Here is an 18560-nt window from a genome sequence, read left to right on the forward strand (position 1 = left end):
GGCATCCCTTCTCATCAGAGCAACTGAGCATCAGTCCTCACTCCTTTCTCTGAGGGTTCCTTGCAAGCGCCTTAAATTTACAAAGTGCGGGCCTGATGAGATAACTCTTCAGGTAAAGGTGCCTGCTGCCAAGCCTGACCACCTGAGTTCTTTGAGATCCACAAGGAGAGGGAGGGAACCAACCAGCAAGTTGTATTTTGACTTCCGCCCACCCCCCGCGTGCAACAAATAAATATAATTTTTTTAAAAACCCTTTACAGCTTATGAAGTGCAAAGGGCGCCACCAGCGATTACGATTACCAAAGCAACGTCCTGTTTCTATTCAGAGTGGCGCGTGGGCGGGGAGCTGGGGTCGGGGGGGAGGGGTGTGAATCTAACCGGAAGACTTCAGGAAGATCTGAAAAGAACTGGGATGACGGCAGCAGCAGCCTCCAGGAGTCAGTGACATCCCCATCGCCACCCCGCACGGGCCCGGCCAATGAGAGGAGGCGAGAGGGCCTGGGGGAGCACTGCGGGAGGGCACTCGGGATGCCCCAGCCAGGGTCCGGTCCACGGGGACACGCGGCTCTAGGAGCCCCTGCTGCCCTGGGGTCGGAAGACCTCCCCTAGGGAAAGTGAGCCTGGGACTTAGTGCACAGCTGGGGTGGGGCGGGGCGGGCAGGCCTGGAGGACCTCTCCTCCCCACCAGTCTCCCGGCCTCTGGCCTAGCTGGCGCTATCAGCCCAGACAGGAATCGTGAGCCTTCCGGGTTTCCACAGAAAACACCCTTGGGGTAAGCAGTTCTCGAATTCCAGGAATTTACTAGAGCCTTGGGAAGCTGTGCTGGGGCTTCCTGGCCTGGTTCATCTGCCCTCCCCCTCTCCCTTCTCCTTACCTCTTGGGTCTGACTGCTCCTGGGAGCCCCTGACAGCCTGGACAGGGCAGTACCCTACTGCCCTCCAAGACTGGCACAACTTCTGTCTCTAAAGCCCCCTGAACCACCACCCTCAGCTCTCTCAGTCCTATACAAACTCCCCCTTTCACCCCCACAGCCCCTAAGACCCTACCTTACAGCCCCACCCCCCCCTTAACTGCCCCACAGCCTCTCACCCAGGTATATCCCCTCAGCTTCCCATAATCTGCTCAGTCTTCCTCAGCCACCCACTGGAGGTCTCTGCCACTGAGAAAGATGAGGCCTTTCCTGTATCAGGAGCCCAGTAAGGGTTGAGTGGGGGCAAGGGGCCATTCAGAGGGGACCAGGGAACTTCCTGGAGACAGAGATGCCAGGAAAGGCTAGGGACAGGACATGACAGACTGACAAGCAACATGTGCTCTAGGTTTCAGAGGACAGATAAGTGAGATTTGAGTGAAGACGGTTGTTCAGTAGACTAGGAGAGAAGGGAAAGTAAACACAAGGCTAATCCTGAGATGAGAAACATGGAAAATCAATCCAGTAAGTCCACCTTCCCTGATGAATTTCTAAGAGGAAAGATCATGAAGGGAGGAAATTAGCAATATATTGTTAGGAGGAAACACTTGGGATCGAAGAGACAGTCTGCAGATGAACAGGGGAACCTGGAATGTAAGAAGGATTTGGGGCTAGAGAGGTAGTTCAGTTAAGGGCACTAGCTGCTCTTGCAGAGGACCCAAGTTCAGTTCTGACCACCTACATGGTGGCTAACAACCACCTGTAACTCCAGTTCCAGGATATCTGATGCCCTCTTCTGGCGTCTGTGGGCATTGACACACATGATACCCTTACATGCAGGCAAAACACTCATACACATAAAATGAAAATAAATAAAAATTCTTTTAAAAATAATTTGTATGAAAGTACAGAGCAATAGGGAGGAAAACTGCTCGACAGATTTCAGAGATGGTAAAAGGACATGTTTGCTGCATGACTGAGACCTCCAGGGTGTCAGACTTCCCATCAGCAGCAATAGATGAACGATAATCAGGAAGAGGCCTTTTACTTAACTGTCTATATTGAATCAAATTATGTCAAGAATGGAGCAGAATAAAGATAATTTCAGACTTTTACAGTCTCAAAGAAAAATAATAAATAAATCCCACCTCCTATACATCTTTTCTGAAGTGTTTACTTAAGATTGTATTCCAGCAAAGTGAGAAAGAAAATTAAGAAAGAGAAAGCTGGGCAGGGCATGGTGGCGCACACCTTTAGTCCCAGCACTTGGGAGGCAGAGGCAGGCAGATCTCTGTGAGTTTGAGGCCAGCCTGGTCTCCATAGTGAGTTCAAGGCCAGCTGGTGCTACAAGGGGACCTTGTCTCAAAAAAAAAAAAAAAAAAAAAAAAAAAAAAAAAAAACGGAGAAAGAGAAGGAAAGAAAGAAAGAAAAAGAAAGAAAGAAAGAGAAAGAAGAAAGAAAGAGTACACAAAGTTGTCAGAAAAAAAATAATGGGAGATATGGCAGTGTTGGAGAAGAGGGTGAGATTCCTGAGATTTGGACTCCTGAGTGACACACCTGAGGGTCCCAGGGGTTGTGTGCAGGCCTAGCAGGAAGCAGCCAGATTGGGGTAGGAGAGGACAGGGGAGGAGGTGTGGGAGCAAATAAGGTGGTAACATTGAGGTATTGGTACAGAGGCACAGTATTACTCTGCTAACAAAAAGGAAGGAAGTGGGGGCAATTAAAAGCTATAGAGAACAATGTATATAGCAAAGTCAAGCTTCAACTGCAAAGAAAAGTAAAATGTATTGACTTTCAGCTACTATGATTGAAAATGGATCCACCTCATCTCCTTAGTTAAGATTTTTTTTTTTTTTTTTTTTGTCTTTTTGAAGCAGGGTCTCCCTGTAGCCCCAGCTGTCCTGGAACTTACTATGTACACCAGGCTGGCCTTGAACTCACAGAGATCCACCTACCTCTGCTTCCCAAGTGCTGGGACTACGTGCTACCACACCCAGCTGGTTAAGATTTTTATAGTAATGTGTATGTGTATGCCATGTGTGCAGGTGTCCACAGAGGCCAGAAGAGGGCATCTGCAGCTTGCAGCTTGAGTTACAGGTGGATGGGAGTCACCTGGTGTGGGTGCTGGGAACTGAACTCAGGTCCTTTGAAAGAGCAGCAAGAGCTCTTAACTGCTGAACTATCTCTCCAATCCCTGGTTTGGGTTTTAAAAGACCAGGTCTTACTATGTTGCTAAGATTGGGGGAGAGCTCTTGAGAAGTTTGGACTATAGGTACAAGCTTCCACACTTGGCTTCCAGTTTGTTCTTTGTTAGGAATGTCTTCCTTGAATGGTTTGAGGTAGTGACAACCACATTAGACTCATAAGAAGAAAATACTCCCATGACCCTTAGTTGCACAGCCAGTCAATTACTGAACATGGTTGGGCTCAGTTCCTTCTCAACTATTGAAATCTGCCTTAATGGGGGCTGGAGAAAAGGCTCATTTGGTAAAGTGCTTGCCTGAGGACCCAAGTTCAATCTCCAGAACCCATGTTTAAAAACTAGGCATAGTGACACACTTGTAATCCTAGGTTGGGAAGATAGATACAGGAGGATCCTTCTAGCTCACTGGCCAGCCTCCATGTCCCAGTGAGAGACTCTATCTCAAAAAAAGGTGGATGGCTCCTAAGGAATTATGGCTAGGTTTAACATCTGGTTTCCAAATGCACAAATGCATGCATACGCACACCTGTCTTTATTATAGACAAGTTCACAAAAGCAAATACCTGGGAAGGGCAGGGACAATGGTAGGAAGGGGATTCAGACAACGAAGGTGAAACAGTCAGGAGGGGGAAAGACACTGTAGTTTCAGAGAGAATGTCAGGGGGCTGAAATGCTCCAGTAAACCCCAGGTGGAGGGTGGGGTGAGGAGAGGGAGGCAACAACTATGTTCGTCTTTTGTATCAGGAAGGACAATCATTTTAAGAGAATGAGCAACAAAATACTTAAATGAATGAAGAGGCTTACCTGTGGAATAGTATAAAAGAGTATATGCGGGGCACAGTGAAAGAGGATGGAGAGATATGTGTTACTTTGACTAGAGGTCCTAAATTTAAAATTGAAGCCATCATCAAATTACTTTCCAAGTCCTTGAATGCCATGACTTAGCATGCCGCAAAATAAATGTATTTTGCTATTTGACTTTTTAAAGCATTTCTGCTGGTATCTTCTCAGTCAATTTTACAGCCATCACCAAATGTAGCTAGAGCGTGCACTCTTTTCCCAATTATATACATGAAGAAAAAACATTTCCAGTGGTTTCCCAGGGGACCCGGTGCCAGTGGGGTCTGGGGGAGAACAGTGAGCACCCATCAGCCACCTTCAAGGACCCGTGACCCCACTCACATTGTAGTGGCCTTTCTCGGTCTTGGATCAATGAAACCTGCTCCTGTTTCAGATCCTTCCTAGCAAGTAGCACAGCCCCTTCTCCGGCCAGAGCCAGAACATTCTATTTTTACTCTATGTCACTGAATGGCTTGTGTCCAAGCTGAGCTGTGATCTAGGTGCCAGACTCCCTGGCGGCATTCCTTCCTTGGAGCACAGCTTTGCCCCGTGCACAGCCGTCTGCATACACCTTGTTTCTCATATCACAGGGACAGCCTGCAGACCATCCTGGACATGCCTAGAGTGCACACAGCTCCTGCATGGACCCTGTAAAACAAACACTGAACACAGAGAGAGAGGGAAAACACCTCTCCCTCATAAACCCTAAATGTAATGTGCAGGCGTTTGTGAACCCCAAGGGCCATCTGAGCCACTGGTCTTGGGAGTTGACCTTCACCTTGTTTAAATTTTCTTTTTGCTTTATTTTTATTTTTATGTGTATGTGTGTATTGCATGCATGCATGTGAGTGCACCGGGGTTGTACAATGCCCGAAGAGGACATAAGAGGGCATCGGATGCCCTGAAACTGGAGTTATGGACAGTTGTTAGCCACCATGTGGGTACTGGGATTGGAACCTGGGTCTTCTGCAAGAACAACCAATGCTCTTAACTGCTGAGCCGTCTCTCCAGCCCAGTTTCATGAATTTTTTAAGAGATTTTATTTATTTTTATTTTAGATGTATGAATGTTTTGCCAGCTTGTATGTAAGTGTACCTTATACAGGCAGGCCAGAAAAGGGCAACAGGTGTTAAGGATGGATGTGATCTACCATGTGGGTGTTGGGAATGGAACCTGGGTCCTCAGAAGAACAGTAAGTGTTCTTATCTGCTGAGCCATTTCTCTAGTCCCAGATTCAAATTCTTGGTCTAGACTCTAGAGGCTATTTGTATCAGTTCAGGTTGCTGTAACAAACTACCACGTGGTGGTGACTTAAACACTTATTGCTCACAGACCCAGAGTCAGGGAAGATGAAGATCAAGGTGGCACAGATGTTGTGTCTGGTAAGGGAGGGCTTCTAGATTTTCAGAGTGCTGACTTCCTGGCATGGCAGGGAGAGATGTCTTTCTTATGAAGAAATCAATCCCAAGGAGCACATTGTGAGATCCTGAGGTCCTAGGACCCTGTGACCTCATTGCCTGCCAGAGGCCCTGCCCTCTAGAGCGGTCCATAGGGATTTGGTTGCAGTATATGAAGGAGGGTGGGTACCACTCAGTCCACAGCAGGTGAGGCGGCCAGGGAGGCCGACATGACTGGGGCAACTGGTGCTGCTCTGCACTAGTCGCTTTCCCAGAGTAGCTGACTTGGGACATAACTAGAAGAATGCTGTGCCCAGAGGACGGGGTGGGGGGGGGGCACTACAGTACAGGATGGGACAGGTATGTCTGTGTCTGTCTTGTGGAGTCCTCTTGGAGACATTTGGGGTGAGTCTCCGTCCTACTGTCCCTATGGACAAGCCGTGGCAGCTGGTAGCTGGTTCTTGGAGGTGTGGGTGGGGCACATGGCACCAGTTGGCCTTTGGCAAGATTTTGGACTCAGAAAATGCTATTGTGGGTTTGCCTGACATGTGGTCTACCCAAGCAGCTTTGAAATTTTAGAAAACAAAAAAAAAAGCATGTTAATAAATGTCATCTGTGCCTTTTGGAACCTAAAGATAAGAAGCTCTTGAGTTTGTCCCAGGCATCTTTTTCTATGCATGTGTAATACAAACAAGTGAATAGCTGTAGAGAAAGGGTGTGTGTGTGTGTGTGTGTGTGTGTGTGTGTGTGTGTAGGCCAGACTTTGACACTGGGTATCTATCTCAATCATTCTCCACCCTATGCTTTGAGATGGGGTCTCATACTGAACCCAGAGCTCACTGGTTTGGCTAGACAGCCTGGCCAAAGAACCCCCAGAATCCCCCTGTCTCCACCTTCCCCAGATGCTTGGATTACAGGTACACACTTCCATAGTCATCTTTCTATATGGGGATCTAAGCTCAGACTCTCAAGCTTACACAGCAAGCACTTCACCCATGGAGCCATCTCCATAAACCTCGAGAAAAATGTTTTTACACAATGTGATTCTGCTGCCTTTATCTGTTAAAAATATATTGGCTAGCTGGGCATGGTGGCGCATGCCTTTAATCACAGCACTTGGAAGGCAGAGGCAGGTGGATCTCTGTGAGTTCAAGGCCAGCCTGGTGTACATAGTGAGTTCCAGGACAGCTGGGGCTACAGGGAGACCCTTTCTCAAAAAGACCAAAATATATATATATATGGTATGACATAGTTCATTGAACTAATATACCTGTCCTTGGACATTAAACATCTTGGGTTTTAAATATTTTATTATTTAATACGTGCTGCTTCTATAGGAATATACCTGAGGCAAGTATGAGTTCTGACTGCCTCTGCCCTCCAGCACTAGCCTGTCAACAGTGCTGGCATTGCTGAGTGTGACTCTCCTGGCCCTTTGTCCCTACCTCAGAGGCATCACCTTCCTGAATCCTGGATGTGAGCTTGTATATCCATTATCATTCAGATTCTGTAAATTGTCACCTGCTCTTCCTACTGTGGTACATCTGTGTGGGTAGGAAGCTCAAGGACTCAGGGTAGGGAGGATGCTGCTGAGCCGGGGAACAAAAGCACCCTGCCACTGGGATATCATTAGATCCCACAGCCCAACAGCTGATCTTGGAGAATCCTCTGAGGTGTCAGTGCTTCAAATAAAAGCAAGACACAGACAAGGCGCAGGGGCAGGAGCAGCTCTGTTCATCAAAGTAGGCACACAGTAACCAGTGTCCAGTTCCTTAAGCACCATTATCAGTCAGCCAACAACCAATCTCCCTGGTGTCTGTGTTGGTGTTCTTTTGGGGGTGCAGGAGAACCTGTTGATTGTGAAAGCTGTGTTTGACACTATGAATTCTCACCTGGTACTTCTAGAGAATGCACAAGTCAGGACCTAATTCTGGTGAGGTTGGGAATGGAGGACACTGAGACCCAGACAGTTGTAAAGAATGAGCTCTGTCATTATCAGAAAACCCAAACCAGCTAGGTGTGGTGGTGCCTACCTGTAGTCCTGGCACTCAGGAAGCTGAGGTAGGAGAACTGAAAGTCCAAGGCCAACATAGGTTACATAGATGCTGTCTCACAAAACAAAACAGCAAAAAAACCCAAAGATAAAAACTAGAATTGGTGAGGACAATGTGCAAAGGGGACCATCTCCTCCTTTGAGCAGTCAGTGGGAATGCCAACTAGCACAGACATTATGAAAACAGTGTAGAGGTTCAGGCCACTAAAAATATAACTACCATGTGAGGTGATCTAGCAGTCTGTCTCCTGGAGATACACCCAAAAGCAATGAGACCAGTATGATGATCTGTGTGTGCTCCCATAAGTGTTCCTATGATTACTGCCTTGTTCACAGTAGCCATGAATAGAAATGACTGAAGGGTCCATGGACTGATGAGTGGATATGGAAAATGTGGCACATATATACAACAGAATGCCACTCAGCCATGGACACATACATATGGAAGCCTGCTGATATCAAGGATGCAGATGGGACTAGAGACGATTATGTTAAATGAAATAGGCCAGGCACAGAAAGACAAGTGCCACATGACACCCCCCGCCCCCTGCAGAATCTCATCTGAGAACAGAGAGCAGGGCCAGGACAAGCAACAGATTCTGAATGTTCTCATGGAAAAATGATAAATATTTAAAGTGGTGTATATTCTGAGATCTTGATCATTGAGCAATGCACACATACAGGAAAACAGTGCACCCCACAGACAGGGGTCTGAGTGGGTGGATGGAGACATCTATCTGGAGGAGTTATGGTTGCTGAACTGCATGGAGGGCCCTGAGGAACCCCTAAACCCCACTCTGTCTGGGGCTGGGTCCCTGAGGGGCACTAGAGCTTCATCTTGGAAGACATGGCAGGCTGTCAGGTGGAGGCCCACAACTAGTTGGGGTTTTGGCCCTGAAAAAAAGCAGCCAGAAAATAGATGAGTTTTCAGCTCTGTGTTGGAGGGACAGCCCTATGATGTCAGCAACTGGATAGGAACAACCCCAGGTTATAAGAACCCTTTAGCTAACCCAAAGCTTAAGGCAGTAAATCCCTGGCTTTTGTCAGCTGTGTGACCTTAGGGAGGCCATCTTACCTCTCTGAGCTTCATCTTTTCTGTGTGTCTGAATCAGAACTCCACTGTGAGGGTACTTTGTGAGCAGTAGCTGACCCCACTCAGTGAAAAACATCTGACCCTACTCAGTGAACAGTACCTGGCCCAATTCACTGAACAGTATCTGACCCTACTCAGTGAGTAATACCTGACCCATGGTGACTGGATACGTGACAGACAGTAGTGGAAAGCTGGCTGCTGCCGTAAGCATCTAGGTAGGATGCTGAAATGTGAACCAGGAAACCTCCACATCCCAGGTTGGTCCTGGTCCCCATCCAACACTGAGACAGTCCTATAAGGCTGTCCACCTTCCCCAGCAGTATATGGGAGTAGAGGCCACCCACCTCTAAGGGGCTGAAGGCTTGGTACAGGCCCAGTTCTCCTGACTTGGCTCCTGGCCTCTAACACCTCACTGAACTTCACAGTGATCTCCACTGGCCATGGCCAAGCCTGCTTCCCACGATAAAAAGGAGGCTTAGAGCAGGCCTTCTCCTGGCCGCACTAGTCCTTCCAGAGCACTGCCAGCTGTCCAAATCTGCTCATTCTTTGTGCTGTTGCTGTGGAATCAAAGACCTTCATTCTTCCTGGTGCAGGATGTTAGGCAGACACAGTGTGACTGTGAGGAGAAGCTGGGTGTTCACCCAGTCACACTGCTTTGCATGTAGCAGAGTGACGTTCATGATAAAGAGTCCTATCATGCTGCATATGAGATTTGATTGGGGAGACCAAGTCATCTGTGCCCCTCAGAACAAATTACACATAGCCTAACCTGTAATTTGAACCCCTCTGCAGATGGAAAGGCCGACAGGGAAAAGGAGAGTTTGCAAGGGTCAGTGAATTACCCAAAAGCCCAGTAGCCTGCTGGGTGCATGCTAACCAGCCTCCTCCAGAACACTCAGGGAACAGACCAAGAGACATTTTACCATCTGCTTGAATGCCTCTAACAGCACTGTCTGTAGGCTGACTGTGGTTTGGATATGGTTCATTCTTTCTGAAATTTACAATGGAGTTTAAAACCAGGGTGAGGTGTTAGCTGGGCGAAAACAATCCAACACTGGAGTTCAGAGGTAAGGCCTTTGGGAGGTGGTTACGTCATCAGGGTGAAGCCCCCATTGTTGAATGATTGTGCTTTATAAGAAAAGAAAGAAGGAAGCCAGAGAAGACAGGTGCACATGACTGCACGCACAGGCGCACATGCCTGTCATCTTGTGCTGCCTTAGGACTGCTAGCAGGAAGGCTGTCACCAGATGTGGGCAGGAGACACTGAGCCTACAGGACTGAGCCAAATCAAACCTCTTTTCTTCATAGCCTGTCCTCTCTGGGGCATGGAGTTTCCTGGCAACAGAAAATGGACTGGTCACACAGCAAATCTGTTCTTAAGGAGGCAGATGTGGACTGTGAACCTTCACAACAGACTCCATCTCTCCTGAGTCCAGACATGGACATAGATATACATGGCTCCACCAAACTGTCACCAACTTCAGAGGGGGCCTTCCTTTACCTCACTCCCAGGATGACAGGAAGATGTATGTCACACATACTAAAGAATTCAGTTTTCAAGTATCAGTAAATACTACTGTTTGCTTGTTGGAGGATGCGTTTTCTTCCTCTTAGTTACTGGGGCCATCTCGAAGTTCAGGTGATCCCTAGTTCTTGAGGTTGGGGCCTTGTCAATGCTACCCCCTCTTGAAAAAAGCTCTCTCTGCAGGAACTCAGCCTCCTTCCCCTCTGCACTGACATCATGAGCAATGGGCACTCTGTTTTTCCTGTCAATACTTTTAAAGCATCTGGGATCCTTTCACCACACTATTTATGGAAACAGACCCATCCTGCAGTATCTACGGAAGTTCCTGCACAACAAGGAATGTCTCAGAGGAGGCGAACAGTGCTGTCCTAGGGCAAGACTCCAACTGACTTTTGCTTCAAGATGAGTGTTTGTGTGTAGTGTTGGTATTTGGGTGCTACACATACACCTTCCTCGTCATCTCAGAGAGAAAGCAAGTGTCTCCCAGGAAGTGCCTGCCAGAGTACAAGGCTTCAGGAAAACCCATCTGCAACTGAGATGCCTTTGTTATTACTATTTTACATTTCTTGGTGGTTTTCATTTGCTCTGTGAACAATGGGTGAGGATGTGAAGTGCCTGCAGTGTGGATGTAGTTCCAGGTCCACTCCTGGCCCAGGGTGGAAGATGCGAACTTTACCTGTACCTTTTTCCTTCAATCTACTGTCGGCTCAGGCCGGGGGGCAGACTTTGTCACCCACCTGCCCCTGCTGGTTCCTGCTGACAGCCTCAGGAGAAGTCAAGGGCAGTTAATGACCACAGGGAACTTGGCCTTGGCTATTACTATATATCATCTAGTTCCCCAGACCTCTTGTTCCTCCTTTTGGAGTGGGGCCTGTGACCAACTGCAGGGACTTCAGTGGCTAGAAGCAGACATTTTCTATAATTATGGGGTACTTAGTTTGAATCTGAAGTGTCCTCCAGTGTCCCCCCAGGCTGGTGCTATTGGGAGGTGGTAGAAACTTTTAAGAGATGGGGCTTACCGGGAAGTCTTCAGGGGTGTGCCCTTCGAGGACACAGTGGGAACTCTCTCTCCTCTTCCACTTCATGGCCACAATGCGAATGGCTTTGCTCTACCACGTGTTCTTGCTATAAGGTGGACCCTCTGATACCATGCCAAAGGAACCCTTTTTCTGTTCATGAGTTGATTATCTGAAGTATCTGTCAGTGTCTAACAAAAAACATTTAAGCAGTATACCCTCTAGGGGACACTGAAATCACCAGTTCCCTTTGTTCTCCGTGTTCTCTGAGTTGGAAGGAGCATGGGCAATGAGCTGAAATGGCTCCCAGGAGGCAGGGCAGGACGGGACTGCTAGAGAAGCCACTATCCCTGGTGTACCTGTGTCAAGCCTTCCTTCCAGGAGGAGGCCTATGAAGTCCCAGGTGAGATTCTGTCCCTCTGTCAATCCCAATTGCTGGAGTTTCATCCCCAGTTCAGCTCCCCTCTCCCAGAGCCTCTGCAGGTCATGCCCTTCAAAGGAATCAGTTTAGGCAAATAAAATAATGAATCATAAATTTTATTTCAAAATGTAAACGTCACTAAACATGCATACATGTTAAAACAATAAAATTTACAATTTCGTTTTTTTTTCTTTTGCATAGGACATCATTACAATATAGAATCTATGCCTTACAAAATACATACAAAGTTTGACGGGAGCAAGCCAAGGCCAGACTGGGAGCTGTACAACTGTAATACTTCACTGCAGTGATCCAGGAACATGAGACACGGCCTTTGGAAGCATGTTGGGAGCTACGTTTGTTTCTCTAAAAAAGTTCCTATGGAAAAGGAAAATGTGAACTTGATGGAAATGGTCTTGGACCCTTGGATTCTGCCTTGGGGTTTTGGCAAACTATTCCACAATGGCTTTGGATGGGAAGTCGTCACCTGGGCATATCCAACAAAACCACAGTAGGGATTCCCATCCATGGAAGAGTGACAGGAACCCTGACCCCATAATGCACAGGTGCTCAGCAGGAAGCCTCAGGGTCACCTTACTAGGTACCCTAGGCCTCTCCAGTGAATGGGGAAACAGGGTCTCCCACCGACACCCTAAAGCAGGCACCCTTAGTCATGGATACCAAGCTGATGACCAGGCAAGGGTCCCAGCCTCTAGGGAAGTGGCTCTGCTCTCTTGGGGGGAGGGGATTTACTCTCGTCAGACTGTAGGTGCTGAGGGGCAACCTGGTCTGAGGGCATGCAACCCACATGCTCAGGTTTCAAATGAGCATGGGTAATAGTGCAATATGTTCTCTAGGAAAACAGCAGAGAGAAGAGAGCCTTGGAACCCCTAAAGAAAACTGCACCATCATAGTGGTCCTAGGGACTTCCTGTTCCTGCCCCGCCTCACTGTTCCCCAGGAATGTTGACAGTCCCACCTCGCAAACCGCCCCCCCCAGGAATGTTGACAGTGTGGGGGAGGGATCTTCTCTCCCATCCTGTTTGTTTCTAAATAAAAGTAGTAAAGTTTTAAAGCTTTGTGAGAAGGGGGTGGCTGGGCAGGGCAGGATGGCTGCGGGGTTAAGTTCAGTAACTCCTGAAGTGGTCAACAGAAACCAAGCAGGTCACCCTTCCCAGTACAGCAAGTACTGCCCAGTTCCGTTCCTCTGACTGTAAAGGCCAGTTTGCTGGCAGGAAGGGTCTTTCCCTCAGTGGTGTTCAGGCCTGTATCAGTAGTAAGCTGAATTGTGCATCCAAGTTCTGGTACAAAATTCTCTGGAATGTGTCCAGGACAAACCTTTGAAGACTCTGAATCAGGAAAACCAGTCACAGGACCTGGCTCTTCCTGGGGCCATCATGATTTCAAAACCAGTCAGCCCACGACTGGAGTCTAGCTTTGGAAGATATGGCCAGTAGGAACTGCATAAGGAAACTGGATAGCCAAAGATAGGGGTGACCTACAAAGCATTTCTTACTGATCACAATGTCTGACACATAAACCTTCCAGCACTGCCTTTGACTAAATGACCTTTTAAAAAATGGGTTAAGCCGGGTGTGGTGGCGCACGCCTTTAATCCCAGCACTTGGGAGGCAGAGGCAGGCGGATCTTTGTGAGTTCAAAGCCAGCCTGGTCTACATAGTGAGTTCCAGGACAGCTGGAGCTACAAGGAGACCCTGTCTCAAAAAGACAAAAAAAAAAAAAAAAAAAAATGGGTTAAAGAAATCAGTGACACCTGTCAGAAGTCAAAATAGGTAGCCTTGTAAACAAAGCCACAACCAGGAGCTGAGAAATGAGGCCATGCTATTGCTCAGATTATGTCTTCCTGGTGGGTGGTGCCCCTGCCCAGGGGAGGTCCGGGATGAGGTCCCTAGGAAGTGCTGTGACCCTGTGCAGTCCATCATAGCACCTGCTTCTGGCAAGAAAAGGATCAGTCTTCTGGATACATAGGGTTGGAAGGCAGAAGTCTTTAAAGGAGACCCCTGTTCTGCCACATTTCACTTGAGACCACAGAATACCACCTGCCCTTAGGCCTCCCCCATGTTTGAATGATCCTCCACTGGGGTCCCCAGGGCGCAAGTGTTTGCACCTGGAGGCTGTATTGTGGTGAATCCTCCATCTGTCCCAATGCTGGCCTCAGAACAAGGTCGAGATGGGATGAGCTAGAGGTGGGGACCTTGCATCTCACGTTCTATGGATGGGGGGTATGGCATGGTATACAGGTGGGGCCCCTCAGGACCACACTCCCATCAAGGGTATCACTGCCCATCCTTACATAGCACCTATCAGGAGAGAACCAAAGGTCCTCTGTGCAAAGGGCTGTGACCTTCTATATGGCTGAAGAATTCAGTAGGCATTTGGGGGAACAAATGATCCCCTAATATGGCTGATGCAAAGAGGGGCTTTCTTGTTTGTGACATGAGCTGAACTCCAGCCCCCTAAGGCTGAGTCCAGAGTCACTTTAGACATTTTTGTAGGATACTCCCCCTTCACTCAGGCACTTTTCATTGTGGAATTTCTGCCTCTGTGGCCCCAAAATGAAGGTTTGGACTTTTCAGTGCTCTTTTTAGGAGCTCTATGGGTTCCTCAGTCACACCGAAACCAGCAAGTATGGCCATAAGCACAAGAATGAAAGGCCCTGCAGTAGACCCAGGCTGGGAAGACATTCTGCATCTTGGAAGGTATCCCTCATTTATGAGACAGGACCCTAAGGAGAACCACTGGAACTGAACCCAAGTCATATTCCTCCCTTCCTCCCACCCCTCAATGACATGAACTGAAGCCTCTGATGATGGGGGCAGGGTCCACCAGGGGTGCCCTAGCCTCATGCTGAAGGACCGCACCCTGCCATTAAAAGAACTGCTTTGGGAATGAAGAAATGTTCATTTGCCAAAAATAGCCACCGCCTGCATATTTCTGTTTTAAGGCAATATTACCCTTCCATCTATCAGATGGAACAGCCCTGGGTCATTTAGAGGAAAAATTAAATTAAGTGCTCTCTTTGGAAACAGCCTACACCCACTTTCCCTCCCCCACCCCCCAACCCGCTCTAAAACAAACCAGCTCTTTCTTTTATTCCAAGATGACTGGGTTTAGAGTCCTTTTTACCCTTCCTATGTGCAGACAGTTGCAGAGTTAGAAAGCCTCCTTCTGTGATACTGTGAACAGATCACAAGGAGACACTCGGCTCCTCCTAGAGAGAGCGCTTTGCTGGCCTCTGGGGCACACCAGCTGCCTCTCTCTGCCTTCAGAACTGTGGATGTGGGTGCACCAAAGGACTTTGGAATAAAATTCCTGAACCTGGAATGTGAATTCCTGAGACATGAAATGTGTTCAGAGTGTGGCTTTCTCTGTCTCACACAAATGACTTTGGGAGGGACTACACTTTGGAACTGGGCATAAGACCACCATACCCCAAGTACCCAGGGTTCTCTTCAGTCAAAAGTCCCGACCACATATTCCACTGTATTCTCCAGACCAAATGCAAGCAGAGCTGTCACAGGGCCCAAAGTCAGCAGAGCTGCCAGCTTTGCACTGGATGGAGGGAGGCAGGGACCAACCCTGCCCATCATGCCCACCCACAGCAGCAATAATGCCAAAGCCCAACTCAGCACTTACTGTGCTACCAGAAGCCACCACATGCCATTAGCCTCTTACAGCTGACACAGGTAGTTAGAAAGGGGTATCCCAGATCCACATGACATAACAGCCAGGAACTACAGGCCCAACTGGGCACGGTCTCTGGGATTTCCCTGTGTTGTACCCTACACCATGTAAGGGTTGGTACGGAGGCAGAATGGCCGCAACCAAGGCACTCTGGGCCCAGGAAGCCCATCTATGGCCCTCTAAGTCACAAGGGCAGATCCTGATCCTCCACATTAAAATGAGAGGCTAAGATAACCCACGTCCACCCCAAGCCCACCCACCCAAAACACATGTGCACGCGTGCACACACACACACACACACACACGCACACAAATACTCTGTCCTGGGGCCTTGTATTCCTAGGCCCCAGTTCTTGGGAGGAAGAGGAGGCAATGCCTGGTTCTCTACAGAGCTGGGGTAGATGAACACTCCAAGGGTCTGCAGAGGAACTAGGAACAAGGTCTTGCTGACCAGACCCAGGATCTGAAGCTAATGCAGCCCAGATTTGGGCTCTAGGAGAAACAGGTCTGCCTTCCACTCCAGTTGTCCTACCAGCAGGCCAGCCCTGGGGCCCTGCAGGCTGGATGCAGCTTGGATCCTCCCAGGCAGGGCAAGCAGAAGCAGGAGGGAAAAGGCGGAGAGAGACCGACCATTCAAAGCAGTAGATTGCTAAGTCTGCACTGCCTGAGACTCAGGGGTCTGAGAAGGCTATTCCCACAGTATCTGTGGTATCCTCCCCGCCCCCCACCCCAGCAAAAGCAGAACTCTTGCATTCGCCAATGGTATTTTCCTATAACATCTGCTGTGCTGTTCTGGAAATGTTCCAACTTAAAGAGATGTCGGTCTCTTGCCACCAAAAGTCTCTTGCGATGTGAGTGCTGCCATAGGCAGGGCCACACATACAGACTGAAGAGGGGACTGAAGAGGGGAAGACTGCTGCTTCAAACAAAGGTGCCTCCATGGTGGCGCAGGGCACAGAGCTTGGGAGCTGGACGAAACACCACCAACTTCTGAAGCAGTTTTACAATAGCATTCCCAGGTTCTATTTTCTAATCAGAGAACATGGTGCAACTGTGAAGGGTCCCAGGTGCCTTCTGTAGGGCAAGCAGGGCCCAGGCCGCCTCCTTGGGTTGTTGGCAGCAATGGTTTCCCTACCCAGGGCTTGCATCTGGCCTTCCAGTTCTCTAAGGGCTTCTGGAGGCAGAGAGTGAGGCAGGTAGAGCTGGCCACTGAGGGCAGATGCCCCTCTCCAGTGCCCCAGGCACAGTACTCCTGTGGCCTGGCATGGCTTATGGCATCCCTCTGAAGTGACCTGTCCCTCAGACCCACCTGTGCTCTAAGCTAGGCCATGAGGCAGAGGACCACAGCTGAGTGGGTAGTCAGGAAAAGGGGGAACACAGGACTTGCCCCTTTGGGGATCTGCCACAGAAGCATAATATCAATGACCACAACTGTTTCCAGCTGGCTGAGGGACCAGCACTAGCTGGCCTAACTCTGCCCCAGTGTGTTCCCAACCTCATAGAAAACTCCAGAGTGCAAATCTATGTACAGAGTAAGGCGGCAGAAAGGGGTGCCCTCACTGACCTCATGGACCATGTCCATCCCTGAGAAAGGGGTTGGGGGTTCAACACCAATGAATCTCAATTCTGTGGGTTAACTGTATTGTGCAATTTGTGGATGGTGTTTTTTGATATTTTTTGTATTTTGTTTTTTTAAAAACTGACACCTGAGGTGAAGAAAAGTGTTTTGCTGTGGACTTTAAAGTTCTCTCAGCTTTCCTATTACAAAAGGCAGGGGCGGGGCGAGGGAGGCAGGGCTGCTCATGGCTGTGGTGCTGCGGGCCCTGGAGGGTCGGTCCTGCCCGCTGGGTGGGTCCTGCCCACGGGCGCTCAGGGCGAGCTGGCCGGGCTGATGGTGGGGCTGCTGGCATCCGAGCGGCTGTAGTCGCTGAGCGAGCCGGTCCGCGAGCCCCCGCCGCGCCGCTGCAGCATGCCCGGGTGGAAGTTGGCGTGGCGCCGCGCGTGCTTCGTCAGGTGGTCGCTGCGCATGAAGCGCTTCTCGCAGATGGGGCAGCTGAACTTCTTCTCACCCGTGTGGGTGCGGTAGTGCCGCGCCAGCTCGTCGGAGCGCGCGAACTTCTTGTTGCAGTCCTGCCAGCTGCAGGCGAAGGGCCTCTCACCTGTGGGCGACAGGGACAGAGGTCAGTCTCATGTGCCCAGCGCTAGGCAAGTCCCTCAGGGCGTGGCCTCCTCAGCATCCACGAAGGCCGCCCTAGACCTAACCCTGCCGTCCTCCTAGGCCACCCTCTGGGTCAGTCTCTGCAACAAACTGCAACAAGCCCACACCTAGGATGGAAGCAGACAGATCTGAGGAAGAAATGCAACATGGCAGGCTCCGTGGCAGTGGATCTCCTAAGACCGTGAAAGCATGCTAACACACACACCTAGACAAGGCCAGCGGTCCCTAGCTCCTGGGGAAAGGGATGCAGGCCCCAAGAGGGCCTCTCCTTTATCTTTAGCATGAGGTCAAGCAGGGCATTAGCCAGGTCCTGGGTAGGGCTGGGAGGCAGTGGGGATTCAGTACAGTCTGGACCCCACTCTATCCCTTGCTCAGATCAAAGAACCACCACCAACTGCTCAGGGAGAACCAATGGAGGGTTCTGGTATTCCAGAAAGCAGCCTTTTGGGGGAGGGAGGTACACAGCTGCCTTCCCCCTTTTCTTTCTGCTTTCTTGCTCTACAGGGACCCTAAAGCAGATTGCTAGGCCTTGAAACCCTCCTACCTATATCCAGGGGAAATCCACATCACCCACCGACCTGAAATATAAGCAGACACTCAAGGATGGCCAGGCAGCCAAGGAAAATCACCAGTATGATCAGGAAGGGCCAAGAGCAACAACCAACTCCAGAGGAAAAATTGTGAAGTCAGGAAATAGGAGAATGTTAACCTAAAATCCTCATTACTACTCTCAGAGGAATCTGAGGCACAATTTGATGCACAAAGCAAACAGGATGCCATAAAAAGGAAGTTCAGAGAACAAAAAATAGCACTTAGAAATTGAAAATATTGTTGCCTAAATAAAAATTTCACAAAAAGCTAGAAATATGCTCAAAGAAATATCCCAGAAGACAGAACCAAAAAACAGTTGAGAAAATAAGTGAACGTCACAGTGTTCTGTCTCCTAGTGCTGCTGAAGCCAAGGACCATGTGTGGTCTACTTGTCTTCTTTATTAATTTTCCTCTTTGTGGGAAAGATATCAGGAGCTGACCATCAAAACCAAGTAGCCTGGGGGTGTGACCACCAGTACTTGCCCATACTCCAGCGGATGACCCTATACCCCTGCACATATACATCCATGCAGTACTAATTGGACACAGTGGGATATTAAAATAAAACAAGGATATGAAGTTGGGAGGGAGC

At 49.1% G+C, this 18560-nt stretch overlaps 1 protein-coding gene and 1 long non-coding RNA gene across 2 annotated transcripts in view; one reads left to right on the plus strand and one right to left on the minus strand.

The window, feature by feature from the left end:
* The first annotated feature begins 452 nt into the window (after positions 1 to 452).
* LOC115067262 lies at positions 453 to 12849 on the plus strand. Its single transcript, XR_003846685.1, has 2 exons — positions 453 to 772; positions 11657 to 12849. It is a non-coding gene; the product is annotated as an uncharacterized LOC115067262 (long non-coding RNA).
* Positions 12850 to 13975: 1126 nt separating this feature from the next.
* Positions 13976 to 18560, minus strand: part of Klf13 (Kruppel like factor 13) — a 51729-nt gene continuing 47144 nt past the window's right edge. The window contains exon 2 of the mRNA XM_008850605.3: positions 13976 to 17318. Within this exon, the coding sequence (XP_008848827.1) occupies positions 17029 to 17318 (290 nt within the window). The 3' untranslated portion in view covers positions 13976 to 17028. The remainder of the gene's footprint in view (positions 17319 to 18560) is intronic.

The sequence above is a fragment of the Nannospalax galili genome, unplaced genomic scaffold (assembly GCF_000622305.1).
Source record: "Nannospalax galili isolate Female #2095 unplaced genomic scaffold, S.galili_v1.0 scaffold685, whole genome shotgun sequence".
NCBI lineage: Eukaryota > Metazoa > Chordata > Mammalia > Rodentia > Spalacidae > Nannospalax > Nannospalax galili.